Source organism: Amphiprion ocellaris, chromosome 9 (assembly GCF_022539595.1).
Source record: "Amphiprion ocellaris isolate individual 3 ecotype Okinawa chromosome 9, ASM2253959v1, whole genome shotgun sequence".
Classification (NCBI taxonomy): Eukaryota; Metazoa; Chordata; class Actinopteri; family Pomacentridae; genus Amphiprion; species Amphiprion ocellaris.
This window is the reverse complement of record NC_072774.1, coordinates 25,963,872-25,980,612: the sequence shown is the minus strand read 5'-3', so window position 1 is coordinate 25,980,612 and position 16,741 is coordinate 25,963,872. Positions and strand designations below refer to the sequence as shown.

The 16,741-nt window shown below is 41.3% G+C and overlaps 1 protein-coding gene across 5 annotated transcripts in view; it reads right to left on the bottom strand.

The window, feature by feature from the left end:
- grb10b (growth factor receptor-bound protein 10b) overlaps positions 1–16,741 on the bottom strand; it is a 67,178-nt gene that overhangs the window by 30,539 nt on the left and 19,898 nt on the right. For 3 of the 5 annotated variants that reach the window (XM_055013551.1, XM_023277562.3, XM_023277564.3), the window contains 3 exons: positions 13,541–13,637; positions 5,834–6,134; positions 4,148–4,292 (listed from right to left, as the gene is read on the bottom strand). In XM_055013551.1, the coding sequence (XP_054869526.1) occupies positions 4,148–4,292; positions 5,834–6,134; positions 13,541–13,637 (543 nt within the window). The remainder of the gene's footprint in view (positions 1–4,147; positions 4,293–5,833; positions 6,135–13,540; positions 13,638–16,741) is intronic. The other 2 variants (XM_055013552.1, XM_023277563.3) reach the window with 1 other exon arrangement.

Genomic DNA, 16,741 nt, shown 5'->3' with positions numbered 1-16,741 from the left:
AGAGCGACCATTAGGTCGATAATGAAACCCAGACGGGAGGGGCAGAGACAGGGCGTGGGGATCCTGCCATACTATAGAGCAAAGTGAGCTGCAGGACATCCAGTCCGAGTACACTAAATCCAACAAAATCTGGCAACCCAGTGATCAAACTGGTGTTCCCACACTAGAACGAGTGGGGCAGCTATGGGAACACAGTGTCCAAGAAAGCAAATAATATCACGCTGTACTGCCCTACCGAGGACAGACTGTCAAGAACCTGGACTGAAAAAATAAAAATTCTTTTTTCCATTGCACAACATGGGTCAGACAGGCCAAGTTCCTATAAGTGAAGCATGGCTGGATATGGGAAGATGTATGGAGTTTTAGAATCCTGAGCAGGCAAAAAAAGTCCATATTTTTAAAATTGCGTGTCCACCTGTGAACATATTCACACATTCTTAGCTTGATATTCTTTATCATCCTGTAGCTGTCCAACCAAATACATGTACTCATTCTGTTGTATTTCATCAATTCTACACCTACAAATCAGGACCAGATGACAAATTTAGCACATAAACCTCTGAAATTCTATACAGCATCAAGCAAAGACACTAGTAATTTCAAATAACAAAACAAGCATCTGTTTTAGATTCCCTCCCCTTTGAAAGGTGTACAGCTGAGAAGACGAGCTGGAGCGAGGACGGTTGAGAGTGAAGAAATGGAGGAAGACGGAGGAGGGAGGGGGACGGTGGAGGAAAGTGAGGTCATTGGGAATCATATGGCCATGTCAAACAGCTTGCCCAGTGATTCCTGACAGCTCTGCACTGCATCCTCATGCCTCCTGCACAGAGGCCAAGCAGTGAGGTAAGGAGGAGCAGAGGGACACAAGTATGAGACTCTGTCAGAAAGCGCCTGGAGGTTGGAAAATTCAGTAAACTAAACAGAGAAACTTCTCAACAGCAGGCTGGCTGCCTGAGCTGGATATGTGCAGGGCAGACAGACGGGACGATAGAGACAGACTGACTGAAACTGAGATAAAGGCGGAGGGAAAATATGGCACAAAGCAGGGCACATATGGTTCAAATGATTAAGGTGAGAGGTTTCAGACAATGAGTGAAAGAATTTTCCTGCTCAGCATCAAACCCTAAGCAAATCACCAACGTTTGTTATTGATCTGAACCACTCAACAGCAGAACATGTTTGCAAGAAAGCAGTGTTATTGCTGTCTTATGCCTCCAAAGCTGCAGCCCAGAGGCACATGTGCGATGTGATGGCTCCATGGGAGAGTTTTTCTGTGGAAAGGTGCTGAATTGAATTTCCACTGAAGAACAGCTACAATGAGACATATTTTCCATTGCCATCAACAATGGATAGACACTGCCAATGCCGTAAATAGTTTACAGAACTCACAAAGACAAAACAGGCAGACACAAGCGCAAACACACAAGCATCTACAAAATAGGAAGAAAAAAAAACGCCCATAAGCATGGATGGATGCACAGTACACTCACACAAGTTTACACGAGTGTGTACACAGTGTGTGCACTGTAAACACACACGAGGAATTCATTTTTCCATTGCTTCTATACGAAAGTTTGCTGATCCATTCAAAGCAAAACCAGGAAAAAAACATACTTTGTTTTTCATATATCTAGCAACAGTTTACAGGCATGTTTGAGGTTTAATACATTCTGAGCAGACACATGGCAACGCTTCAACAGGTGTTGTTAACCTTCTTCATGCACCACTTCAATTCTTGGTTCTTCATATGACTGGAAACATACTATGTAGAACTATATTTTTGAACTTATTTTGTGAAATGTAAGTGTGCGGATACTTTCCTACACTGTGAAGCATCATAGAGTCAGTTCTACTCATCTTTTCTAGTATTTTAATGTAAATATGAGTTATGCTAATTTCAAGCTAATCAAAGTTAAATGTCTAATTTTTTTATGTTGAGACAACTTGAAAACTTGAAAACAAGGTATTACAACTTGAGGCATTTTGACTTAAAATGAGGCACTAAAAGAATGAAGAGATTAAAGTTCACTCAACTCAATAAATTAAGTTCATTAGAAACCAACCTAGAATATGAGCACACTTTCCGGAATGCACTGTTAGAGAATTAAAACTCTCCACGAACTGGATGGTGATGTTTTTTTTTCCCCTAGTTTGAGAAAACAGATATGCTTGAAACTTGGTAGGCATCGTTAAAAGATATCAGTCTCTACATCCACAGACTTATCATTCACCTCTGTGTAACCAATAGGAGCCTTGCAGTCAAAATGGTTTGAACAGACGAGGCTGTAAGTTCTAAATGTCAAATGAAGAAGTAACTCTTAAACTTAGAAAATGCCCAATAAAAGGAAAGCAAGTCTGCCTGTAACCACCGTCTATGTGACTAGTTGATATAACTTAATAATGTCACCAAACCTGTTGTCTCAAGTTCTGTTAATTTAACTCAGCTAGTTTTACAGTTTTACAACTCACAAGATGACTTTGAAGATAATTTTCATATTAAATGCAGTTAACTTATGTCTTTAGACAACAGAGGAGCTTTCTTTTGTTTCTATGCTGTAAAAACTAGAAACGATTTATGGTGTGTTAGGTCAAACATCCAGTGCCTTCCTGCTCTTCAAAGGTCTTGGTATAAACAGAAATCAGAAAGAGGAGTGTTGTAATATGAGGGTTAGTGGGACAAAGTTACTAGTGTCAGTTTTCATGGATCACCTAATCAGACTTTGACAGATTGTGAGATTACAGTAAGATCATAAAAGTAATTCACCACAGCCATTCATCTCTAGTTTCCCGGCCTCTCCTCCAACCCCCCGCACTCCACTTCCCGGTCTTCACTGAACTCTTAATAAGCCATCTGGGAATCCAAAAACCAACAACATTCCCATCCCGAGCAAGTCACCCACTCTAATAAATTGGTTTCTGAATATTTATCAGGCCAACCTGCTTTATTTAAAGAGCCAAAGTTATGGCAGAGCTAGTAATTCATGGAAAAACTCACAACCACTTAGCAAGACATGAATCTTTGACCTATTTACCATATGAGCTAACATGTACCATCCAGTGCTGAATTTAAGCCACAGCTAGTAATATGAGCCTCCAACCTTCCCACAGAGAGAGAAACAACTTTCCCACTCATGGAGAACAGAAAGAAACTCAAGCTTTCAAAACATATTCCAACATTAACCATTTAGAGCTTTATTTATGTCACAGCTGGTAATTCAAAAGCCAAACTTTTTCAGCGTTTACTGGATGCCACAGGTTTATCAATTCAACAGGTGATTTATGAGTTTGAGGAAGCAGAGCAGCTCGTATTAAACTCAGACTTGTGTTTTGGCTCGAATCGACTTAACCTGTAACTGAAACTGTAGCCAATGATCTCGTACCATAAGAGCCATAACCAGAACAGGCAGGATTCTAGCCAGGCGGGGTATTTATGAGAAATAGTCCGCCCTCATATTACTGTAAACTGGTAGTATTGGCTGGTTCCATATGAAGACCATTAACACTGATGATGAAGGGAGTACGACTTCCAGGAACAGACAGACCCGTCTCTAAATCTCTGTCAGCACATAAACACACAAATGCAAACAGGCTCAAAGAAATGCAGTCATGTGTGCAGGTACACACACACACACCCACCCACACACACACACACACACACACACACACACACACACACACACACACTGCCTGCTCATGCACTCTTCACCTCATTCCTTTTTTCTCAAATGAAGCCGCAAACCCTCTTGAAGACGCACATGTACAGTACAGCACAGTACCATCACATGCACGCAATCAACATGCCTCAGATGAGCAAAACATGGCGCAGATGGGAAACATTCCTGACTGTCCAACACTAAATACAGCTGATTTACGACACGAAAAGTCTGCATCCTTCAAAACAACGCTACATTACACATGTCTCAGTTATCAACATGTAAATAAATCTAAATCTGCAAATGTCTCATATCCTGTTTTTTAGAGGGAAAATCCTCCTACATGGTCACCCATACCATATGAGGACAATGTTTTTTATCCCATGCAACCACACCAAATTACAATGTAGAGTAAAGAAAAAAATGTTTTTCTTTCTTCCGGAAAGGTCACAGTTTCAAGAAAATGGTGCGTCTATGTGGGGGGGTTCACTTACATATTTGCCTGAAGAGGGTTCTCCAGGAGGTAGAGACCCAGGACTGAGGACAGGTGAGCTGGCTGGACTGCAGAGCTCGGGGAACGGGTTGGGGATGGCCGGGAGAGACGACGTCCTCAGCTGCTGCTCCTCCTCCTGCAACCTCCTGAACAATGGAAACAGAACCAAGGCATTCCTTGATAACTGCGGTTTGATGGCACTGAACGTTGCTTGTGATACTAGCTGTATTTGCTAGTCATTCGGGTAAAAACGTGAACTTACAGTAAGTCTAACATCGTGACCTGGAACCGGCTTTTAAAAAGTGAAATGGGAGAAGTTTGAAATGAAAGCTGCTGACATGTGCAGCGGAGACAGTAAGAATTAATAAAGCGCTGCTGTACAGCATCAGGCTCATGTCTGTTTCTGTCTGATCTCCCCATAATGAACAGTCTCCCACCAAGTGGAAATCACAGAGCCTCGCAGCCTGCTAGCTAATTTCTTGCAATATTTATTGCGCATCAATATTGAAGCAAGACATCACTTTAAAGCAGTTTTTTTTTAATTAAACACATACAGTGTGAGCTTCAAATGATAATCTGACAGCTGATCATAAACCCTTCAGGATTCAATCATTTTTAAAAAATACGCAGGTCTGTTTTTGAAACTCTAGCTCAAGAGCTAGCTCCAAAAAAAAAAAAAAAAATCCATGTATAAGACTCTTTCTCTCTTTCTCTTTCTCTGTCAGACTCCATCTCTGTGTAGAAGTGAGTTCAAAAGGGAACGGGCCTTTTGATGTCGTCCCATCTGAGCTTGAGAACAGGGTTATCCAGAGGTCAGTCCTGAATAATATGAACTTCAGGGCCTGTGTCTGTGTGTGTTTGAGAGCTAATAAGAGAGAATACTCCCCTACCTTATCATCCCTCCTCCGTTTCTGTCATATAGTCCAAGGGCGAATAATGGGAGCTGACACCAGCTCTGCTTTGAAAGTGTTGCAGCTATACATGTTGTCTCAGTGTGTATGTGTGAGAGAGCATTTTGAATGCAGCCTTAAGGATGACATGGGCTTTAGATTGAGAGTGAAATATGCACTTGGCTCTCAAATAAATGAGAATTTTTACTTCTCTCCCCCTTCTGGTGCAGTCGGAGGCAAAGCAGGAGGAGAGGGTCATCCAAGGGCTACAGAATGGGAGCAGGGAGGAAACGTTATGCCTAATTATCTGGAGGGTGTGGAGGGATTATGCTGTACAGTGAAAGGTTTCTTTTCAATTGTGGGGAGAAAAAAAGGGTTTCCGCTGTGCATGAGTGTGTTGCAATGAGTGTGGACGGTTAAGGGTGAAAAGTGTTCAAGCTGAAAGTTTAGTGCCATATTTTTGTTGTTTCTGTGTGCATACACAGATGCAATTGCAGTATGATTTGGATTGTTTTCTCTACTGGCATTGTTTGTCAATAGTGATTTGCATTTTTTTTGGCATGAAATGAATCATGAATGTACACATTTTACTGAGGAACAGTTTAGTCAAATGGGTTGTCGTTGAATGATAATTTTCATCATCAGTTAAATTTTTAATTTGAAATATAAGAAAAAACAAATTTAAAATATATTAAAAAATAAATAAAATGACCCTAGAACTTGGTTTCCAGTCACATAAGACAAACACTAAATGCTCGCCACTGAGAGGATAAAACAAGGCAAAGTTGAAAACCCACCTGACGGCAAGGATGTGCATGGGCTGCGACCGTCGGAGGCTAGTTTGGGGTGAATCGGCGGACGAGGAAGAAGAGGACGGCGGCTCCGGGGAGACGTGGCTTAACACATTTGAGTGCTGACCCTGGCGAGGCTGGTTGTGCTGTGAGTGGTGGTGATGATGGTGATGGTGGTGCGAGGAAGAGGTCTGTCCGTTGTGCAGCAGCGGGGTCGACTCTGTCTGCTGACCACTGCAGGAGGAGTACAGGCTCTCCAGCGACGAGTTCATATCATTCACCAGGGCCTCTAAGTCAACGTCATCCTCTGAAAGACAAAAGCAGAACACATTCGTGAGTGAAGGCAGAAACAAGCTGGAATCCCTCCTCTGAGAAGCGTAGACCGTGTTCCTATGAAATAAATGATAAAGAGGCTTCAAGTAGAACTGAAAAAAGGTGGACAGAATATCGAATTTAAAATGCAATAAAATACAAATCAAGAATGAAAGTCATATAAGCTGCTGCTTTGGTTGCAGATAGTTGAGGCACAGGAACAAGAGGTAAAGTCCCTGGATATTGAGGGACTTTCCCCCGTCTATTTCAGTTTCTGTAACATTTCATTGTGGCCAGGATTTGAACCCGTGACCTCATTTTGCACCACCTTAATTCTAAGAAATACAAAAAAAAGAGAGAGAAAGAAAAACAACGGCATGCACAGCACACAGACATACGCACAGACTGGTAACCAGTTTTGCCAGAATGCTCAATCAGCAAGACTATCTTGACGATGCACATTGTTCTGCGCTGTGAGCCAGATCTCCAGGATATCAGGTACAAGCACAAACCTGCCCCGAACACTTTTCAACTCTTACCACTGGGGTTCAGAGCAAAGGCATCTCATTGTAAGCATCTGCTCGAAATTCACGACGCGTTTCAAACATTCAACTTTTAAATGTCTCCAAAAGCAAGACGTGGAATTCTTCTCAGAGAAGGAATCCATGCACAAAGCCCTTGTGAAAACCTCTAGGCACATTTAAATTCATGAAATAAATTTTTCAACTGACTCCAGGAGCTCGTTGTATCCAAGTTTGAAGTGAGCTCAGCTGAAGGGAAACTCTCATCTAATGGCTTCATGCTGTGAAAGTTTGACCATCTGGGTAAACTGGGTGCCTAACTTTGCTCTTTTTAAATCACAATCTGCAGCGGTGACTCATCTTATGATTAATAATTCTTCAATATGAAAACCAAATCTCTCCATATCATGAATTCATCATCAAATCCCTGGATCCAGATCTCACAAGTGTACTGTTGTGCTCAAGTGAGCCACTAGGGGGAGACAAGCTCTAATTGTATGAAGAGGTTCTCGCCTGATGGAACCAAAATAAATAAATATTAGGATGTGACTGACTTAGTTATTGGCACAATAGAGCCCAATAAAGAAGACTTCTGTGATTAAACAGGACTTATCGCCACTGGAAAAACTATTAAATATGTACAATGTATATTGTGGTCATGTTATGTCAGTTCAGTTGATTTCTATTTTTAATTTAACTGTGTATTCTCTCTTGGAGGTTCTACATTGCAATCCATGTAAAATAATTGCAACAGACCAATGACATCAGCCTTTTACAACAATAACATTATAATTCAGTATTTTTTTCTTTTATTTTATCACTATTATGATAACAACAATGCACTATTTAAATTATTACTTTAAAAATACCAACCCAAAATAGGAAAGTGTCATTCTTGATGTCTGAATGAGAAGAAATAGAGGTATGTTAGGTCTCATCTAATAGCTCATAGGGAATGCTGTAGAAATTACTGAATGAAAACCAATTGCAAACTGTGTTTCAACTTTTATTATGCAGGTCAGCTGTCAGAATTTTAGGGTTTTAAATGTGCAACATGTACTTCACACAGCATCCTAACAGCTCAGGGTGCAGACAGCTGACAGCTGGATCATATGAGGTGATGTGAGCGTCATGCTGCTCTAAAGCAGCTAAAAGTCCCAGTGCTCAGCAGAGAGCTGACACTGGAAGCCAGCAATGTGCTTAATGTAAAGTTTTAATAGCACCAGCTTCCAAGTGAGCCTCTCAGCCAAACAAGGAATCAGTTTCCTGTGGAGGTGCAGAAGTTTTTTTTTTCTTTTCTCTCCCATTACAAAAACAACAAACAAAAAAAAACATTGGAAATAATAATAGTAACAACAGGATTAGAGGTTCGCAGGTGGATAAATATCCTCCTCTCTGCATGTAGCAGCATTGCTCTCTCTGCAGCTACAGCCACCAGCTAAAACTTAAGAGTCGTCTTTGAGGAGCTTTTCCTGAAAACGTGTCAGGTAGCTGTATCACAGGTGCCTTTGAATCGCAGGTGGTTAATCTGTAGGTATTAATAGTGACAGGTAAGCTGGAGCAGCTATTTATAAATAGACTGAAGAGCTAAAGAGCTATATACCACAGGACACAGGGTGCATATGAGGCCAGACATAAGGCTAAGGACCGAGCAGGACACCTGTAGCACAGAAGAGAGAGAATAAACTGCATGCAGCAGCAGTTATTAAAAAACTGCATTTATAAACACAAGACTTTTTGTATTTTTTCAAAAAAGTATAAGCAAAGAAATACTTAATGAACGCTGAGAGGAAAAACCAGAAACTACATTAAAAGTGAGCAAAATTCCCAAAATTACTTCTACCTTGAAAACATCAACTGTTTATCATCCATCATTCTCACTAGGTGAGACGTACCCTGAAGCTGCTGACAGAAAATACGTTTCCTCATAAATCTGACCTAGTTTGGCCTCCGGAGCTGTTTGCATTACAAAGGAACACAGCCCTTAAACTCACGCATCGATGTAGGATTTGTGCGTCACTATCAGTCATTCGATCGCAATCACAAATGCATGTCACAATCGGACAAACAAAGGTATGCGTCATGCACGCTGGCATACGGCAGACAGATTGATGACACAGACAGCATGCAGGCACGCACAAGATTTAAACCCCATGAAGATCTGGAGCAGGGGGGAAATCTACCGTTGCTCTTTTTTTGACGGGGAGTTCAGACAACAGGAGTTATGACAGATTCTTGGCTGTGGCTGTGCACGAGATGACGTAAACAACTTCATTTATGCTCACAAGACGCACAACGGCCACAGCACGCCTGTTCTTACAATATTACAGCCATTAATTAGATCCTCTCAAAATATCAGAGTAGTTCAGGCAGCAGGGCGCACACAGAGCTACAGATGTAAAATTAGCAGATGTGATGCAGTTGCTTGATGTTACCAAACAGTACAGCGAGTACACTGCAAAGATGTTATGAGCATAACTGCGGTACGTAGCACAGATATGAAAACTAGGGTGAAAGAAAGTTCAGAGTTCACTGAAATTAACGTGAAATGTAAATAGGTTTCCATGACAAATCAGAGACGTATCAAGAACAGACAAGAATATCTGACAGGTAGCATTTAAACCTGTTTCCACCTGAAAGAATTGAGAATCTGATGAAAAACGCTGCAGGAATAATTGAATAAAATGGGGGTAAAACGGTGTGTTAACACATCCACAAGTTAAATGCACTACTAATACACTGTAATATATGGATATAAGCACAGGAAACAAACACCTCATTAGCAAATCCTTCCTCTAAATAAATCCGTCACTTTAAGAAGTGTGATTATCCTGAATCCTATCATCTTAAAGACTGCATCCATGTGGAGGTGGTTGAATGTCTGGTTTCCACTGTGCTTTTAATTCATTTGACAATTCATTTCCTGATCATTCCTTAGTTTATATTGGAGACAGTTATTTTATATGTAATTTCAATAATGATCTGCATTAAGTAAATAATCGGTTGTTTTGTAACCACTATTCCATCTATAGCATGAAAAAAGTCTTTTTTTAGAATGCAGCCTAAACTTCACTGTAGAAGACAGTTCCAAATATAAAACCCTGATGGGATCATAGAACAACACTGGCTTTATTGTTCTCATTTCCTCATTGTTTTATGTCTCCCATGGGTAGAATCAATTTACTCCTCTGCTCTCTGACGTGAACAGCCCCCCTCCGTCCTCTAAGAACCTATAACCGGTTAAATTACGGGTAGAAATAGCCAAAGCTTCTTCCATTGTTTGAGCCACGCTAAATCCAGTAATAACAGACTGTACACAGAAGTCTGGTTAGAATCTGCATAAAAGCTGTTTTGAATATTTCTGATCATTGCGAGCGAGACACGACCAAAACAAGACTATTGTATTGACAGCGGATCCATATGGCTCTCCTCAGCCCAGGAATGTAGTCTGCACATTTTTCATTCATTCCTGCTAGTTAAAAACAAAAAGGAGGGGCGCGACACTCCTGCAGGAAAGGGGAATGCAAAGGGTTTACATATACAGTTCATCAACACACAGGAGACACACGAGGGGCATAAACTGCCTCTGAATACGAGGGGCTTCCATTGAAAGGCATCAGTGGGAGTACAGACAGAGCAAGTCTAAACTGTAAAGCGTGGCTCTGCACTGGGGAGTACAATACCTTTGATGACAGCACACACACCCACCGAGGGCCGAGCCTCCTCATGGGGAGGGAGGCTGTGGGGCGATCAGAGGGAAACAGGGCGAACCAACGAGAACAGAAAGGAAAGACGGGAGCAAACGGAAGGACAGAAACTTACTTAAAGGGGACGTGTGGAAGGGAGAGGGCCTCAAACGGTGTGTTGAATTTCAATTCACACGCTTGCGGGAGGAAAAAACTCTTAATTGTATCATTTTAAATCAAAAAAATAAACCGTTCGGCCTGATTGCAGCACAGGTTTGGATGTAGTGATGCTGATTTTTCAGCTGGTTTGTTAACCACTTTGGTGCATTGAATTGCTACTGATTTTAGTAAAGATTTTTAAGTGTGGGTTTTAGGTCTGCAACATATATCCAACACAACCTTTTAATCACAGTGATGCACTTACACAATCAGCGTGTTGTTCATTTTTTTCCTGCCGCTCACCTGAAAGCTATGCCGCTGCAGAAAGAATTTCAGCCTCCCTTCTAACCCAACGTCCACTCATAGGTTCTGATTCTATTCGTGAGCGAGAACTATGTCTCCCCAAATTCTGCAGAGTGAAGCTTGATGTTTCTTTATGGGGAGCGACAAGGTCAGAGCACAGACATCCAACTTTAAAATCGATGCTGTAAATATTCTACATTTACATAATAACTTAATTCACATGAGCTGGCTGACAAAGCTGTGACTTGCTGTTTGTGAGTGTGTGTGTTTGTGTGCGTGTCCACGGCATGTCATTCTCCCACTATAAAGGCATAACTGGAATAACTGGAGAAGGTGGGAGCTTCATTTCCAGGCCTGAGATCTTGACTGGTTAACCCCTCCACAGCCACGCCATCCGATTACTGCACTGCATTGGTACCATTGATGGGATTTGTTGCCTAGCAGCTGCATACCCATCTGAGACACCCCCCCCTCCCTCCCCACTCCCAACTATCCCTGCCTCCCCAGGAACAATGGTCACATCCATGTTACCAGTGAAGGTCTGGGGCATGTTGCTGGAGTTCCCCTCTGTCCTGCACATACATTAAACCTCCCATGACGAGTGAATCTCTTTTTAATCGGGCATTGTAACATTAGCTGCAGTGGTAGTTGACATTTTGCTAACAAGCGTTGCAGCACAGTGTCATGGAATTATCTCTCAACATGAACAAAATTCACAGATAAAAACTTATATGGTCTACACCTACCCTACTTTGATATCATCAGCGGAACTGGAACAGGACGTATCTTCCTCACCTCAGAAATCTCAGTACATGACGTTCAGAGATACGGGCCAATTAAACTGCTAAACAACCTTCACATGGTCATATTATGTCTTCTTGTCGTTGACCAAGTTTTTTCTTTACTACAATAAACTAATCACTGACTACATTGGCAGCTCATCTTGATTACAGTTCAAGAAGCAAAGCACATCTAAACACCTCACCACAAGTTTTTTTGTGCTCCATAAGGACAGAACAATGTCCAGACAAAATATCATTCCAAAGTACAAGATAAAGTTCTGGAACTCATATCTAACAGATCTTTAATACCAACGGAGCTACATAAACTACTTGTCTTATCTTATTTATTGACACCAGACATTTGGAAACAAGACAGAGGTAATTGCACCGATTTCCAAATTTGATATGTGGCCTATATATGTGGTACACAAAGCAAGTTCTATGAGTCCAGCTACACAACAGAAATCCCTCTGACGTGTGCATATATCTGGGAGAAACAACAGAGGAGAAAGCATTGGCATTGTGCAAGCCTGTGACATCGCATCTGTGACAGAGAGAACTCACGTGTCATGTAAGACACAGGACAACGCAGCCTTGTCATTTTTCTAGTTATGTAGCTTAAACTTCGCCAAACACTTCACAGTAAATTCATAGCGTAACATCACAGACATAGCTCAGCTGTTTGCAATATCACATGAAGCAATTTCTATTTCTTGACAACAAATACTGGCTTGCAAATGATTGTTTATGGTTTTATAGCAAACAGAACATGCAGGCAGTGGCTCCATTAAGGCCATTTTAGCATGAACAAGTGGAAAACAAGCTCAGCAAGGATAATCATACCGATAAGAACATCAGAGATATTAGTAAATAGACACAGACTTTAAGCAGAACACATAAAATGGCCTGAGAGATACACAAAAGTTCTGATTAATGCTGGCATCTTGGCCATAATTTGCAACTAGCTGTTTGATATGCTTCAAAAAAATAAAGAACGAGACACAGGTGAAGAATATCTGTCACAAATCTAAATATTCTACAGAACCAGAACCCTTTAATCTGGCATGTCTGACACAATGTACTGTCCAAAAAATCTGGGTATCCATTCAAATTATCATTATGTGGTTAGTGTAAACAAAAATGTTGCTTAGTTAAAAGTCATCCTAATTCATCTGCCTCTCTGCTCCTTTTGGAGTTCCCTCCATCCTGGCTGATCCTGAAAAATGACAATGTAATTTCTGCTCCATTTATTTCCCATGCCAGCACCAAGCGTTCTAATTCACTGGTTGAGTCCTCACAGACTCCCCACCCTTACCTCCCATGCTGAGCCAATATTGTGCTTAAATCTCATGCTCCGATTGTCATGGATGAACCCTGTATGGCACAATTAGATAGACAGCGTAATTATAATGGCCCCCTGTGTCCATGCAGATCACCCTTTGAACAGCAGAAATGTTTACAGCGGAAGAGACACAAATATATATTATACCCTCGACCCTCCCCTGGCCGAGTGGAGGATAATGAACACAAGCTGTCCTCCACACTGTACTGAAGGGAAGAATTTCTATGGCCTTTCATTCTTCTCTGATGTATGAAAGTAAATGAGAAATGCAGTGAGCTCATGTACAAAACCGTAAGTCCCAGTAGCATCAAAGATCATATGACACTACATATGAGAAATCAAAGGTAACTTGATGTCAGAGTATCTATGTCATACAACACGACTCTAACCAGAGATTATTGAACATGTCTGACGCAAAAGCATTAGCACACACGCACACGCACACGCACGCACGCACGCACGCACGCACGCACGCACGCACGCACGCACGCACGCACGCACGCACACACACACACACACACACACACACACACACACACACACACACACACACACACACACTTGGGCACAATAATACACAGCAATATCAAGTGGCAGCTGAGACGAACCTTGATGGTTAGGAGAACTCTGATTGGCTGATTGCTGGAAGCTTGGACCAATGAGGTCAGCCTGTCTGTGACTGGAAGATCGGTCGATATTATCCTGCTGAGGAGAGAAAAAAGAACAAAAAAAAGGAAAAAATTATGCAAAAATCGTGTCACCAAACGGGAAAGTTTGTTAAAGGAGTCAAACAAGTGTCAAAAAAATGTTTAAACAGTTAAAAATCAGTGGATCAGAAACCTAAACACAACTAAACAAACATGACTTTCTGAAACTGTACATAAATTACAACAAATTCAAAAAGGTTCTGTTAGCATGAACTTTTCTTTTTCTACACTGCATGTGTGAACATGATCAGATGCGGAACAACGCGCATGCAAAAAGCAGTTCAGATATCAGTTTAATCACAACGTTTTGTTAGACACAAAATGTTCCAGTTACTGCAAAACTGTTCCATAATGGGAAAAAAAATCTCACAAAAAAGGAGCAATCATGTTTATTTATGTATAAACATATGTGATTTTGATTTGTTTCTGGCATTTACTGTCCCACTCAGGATCTAACAGCGAGAGAGGGAACAGGACGTACTAGGACCGACTACTGTGTTCAGAAAAACACCACAACTGACGTGTGTGTGTGTGTGTGTGTGTGTGTGTGTGTGTGTGTGTGTGTGTGTGTGTGTGTGTGTGTGTGTGTGTGTGTGTGTGTGTGTGTGTGTGTGTGTGTGTGTATCGTACACAGCAGACCTCCTCTGATGCTGTAATAAAAGCTGCTGTGGTTGCTTGTTCTGCCTCATTTAGAGCACTGACAGACAATGCAGGCAGAACTGGATTCTTCACACAAGTTTTTTTTTCCCTCTCTCTCTCTAGATATAATTCTGCCCAATTTCTACAATTAATGCTTTTTACTGAATGTCAGATTTATGTTTGCTTTCTCCAGACTACAATGACTAAATGATGATATACTAGTGCTCATCGTCTTATTCTGTAAAGGTACCTTGTATCTGGAAATATGTGAAGTTGCCACACAGTTTAAACAACTACTCTTCACACTAAGGCTTGTTTGGCTTGTTGAGTGTTTTACACACAAATTTCTTTTTTCCCAAATAATAAAACAAGGCAAAAACACTGCAAATAACACCTTATTTCCAGTTGAATTTGGAAAAAGTTTAGAAGACTTTTGTCAGATCTGTGTCTCCTTGCTACACACTGCTTCATTACAATCTTGCTGCCAAGCAGAAGTTAGACGACAGAGATATTTCTTTTTCTTAACGCTTCAATTATCAATTAATTAAATTAACTGCTAACAAGGCTTAATGAGCACTTCAAAAAGAATCGACTCACTGTGAGAATAAAGCTTGAAGTAGAATTCCACCCTGATGTCTCCATTCCTCAAAATAAAGGTTCGACTAAAAAGACTGGAAATGAATGATCGTCAATTTGCCTGCAAATTTTAGTTAGAATTATACTGGAAAAGAACTTTGTGTTCTTCTCCGGTGTATACTGGTACCCTGGTTCTGACCAAACTGAGTAGAACTGGATGCACGACGCCGGTATATGGCTGTCCGCCACCACCGCCCCCAACCCCTCTTCTATACCAACTAACCCAACCGCATCCAATCATTATGTTGCATTGTTCCGTCTCTGTATTGTCTTGAATTCCAGCTGTCTTTGTGGACCGAAAAGGAGATTTTGGCTCTTAATGGGACTAACCTGGTTTTGGATATAAAAAAGTAAATGAAATAACCACCGTGTCACTCCATTTGTTCCTGTGACACAGCACACCCCATCATCGACACGCACCGTCTGGGGGTCCAGCTACCAGACTGTGACTGATCCCTGCCCAGTCACCCAAACAGCACTGGGACACTGTTTGGTTAGTGGGATGGTACATGACTGGATGGTCATGGTTGAGCTCCACTGTGACTCTTTCACACCGTATATTGGTCTTGAATGCTGCTTTGCATGACTATCTGGGAGCAAATGAGTTAACACACACACACCTTGAACTCTTTTGTGATCTTATCCAAAAGAAAGAAAAAAAGGAACTGACAGCTTTTGATTCGTCTATAGACAATTGACAGAATGTTAACTTGGGGATTTAATCCAATAGAGAGAATATTTAGCATAACCCTCAGCCATTCCACTGACTAGTTCTGCATACATTTTATTGGATCCTATAAGGCCGAGACTACAAAGAGCTGAGACACAATAAGGTAATATATAAAAGCGGACTTTTTTTGTCTGCTGAAGAAAAGAAAAAAAGCACGCCAATGTTTCTCTTTTATCTTTGTTCTTGCATTTTCTCGTCCTGCCTCTCTCACACTCTTTCGTTTCCACAGACACAAAAGCACATACACACAGATGTACACACTTGTTGCTTAAGTTCTTTAAGAGGGGTCAAAGAAGGTCTATGAGTCTAAGAGACCAAGTTTTGACAAGGAGCATATAAGAGCCCTTTCATATTGATGAAGTTGAAAGGAACTCCAAACAGGAGTCAAAGGGTTGAGTGCTGAGCTTTTTAAAAGGGGTCAGTGGAAGGCAAGAGACAAGGTTAAGGAAAGCAGGATGGACACAAAGGTCTGGAGGTTGGGCCTCAAACAGGAGAGAAAAGTCTGAGACGCATGTCAAAGCCACATCTTTAGAGGAGGTCAGACTAATTAACAGACTAGACTTACAAAGGGACTAAGAAGGAACAGCTGAAACAGATCCATAACAATACGTCAGACTCTATTGCAACACTGGCTCAGAACAGGGATCGCATATGTATTTTCCTCCAGTGTACTCCAGGATGGCCCCCCATTGGGAGGTGCAGTAGAAGGTGTGTAGATGTAAAGGTGCAAATCGGTGCTCCCTTTGCTGATGCAAATCACTTCATTCAACTTAATTCGAGATTAACTGTTGCAGTGCTTTTCTTGGTTCGTTTAACAAAGAAGTACTAAACAGTGGAGCTGACAGCAGAGCTACCAGAGAGGAAGGTCAGCGGAAAGCTCCTCATTCGGACAATTACAATGATGATTTATGCACTTATTTTACTTTGTCATTTATGTGCTGAACACCACTAGTGTTCAAGAAAGAGTGCGTCTTCCACCAGAAAACTGCTCAGCAATCTTGTGTTCCAGAATATGTTTGTTGCTGTATTTGATGAAGTTACACTCATATAACATCCTGTAAACTAGGGCCGGACCCAAATATCCGCATATCCGCATG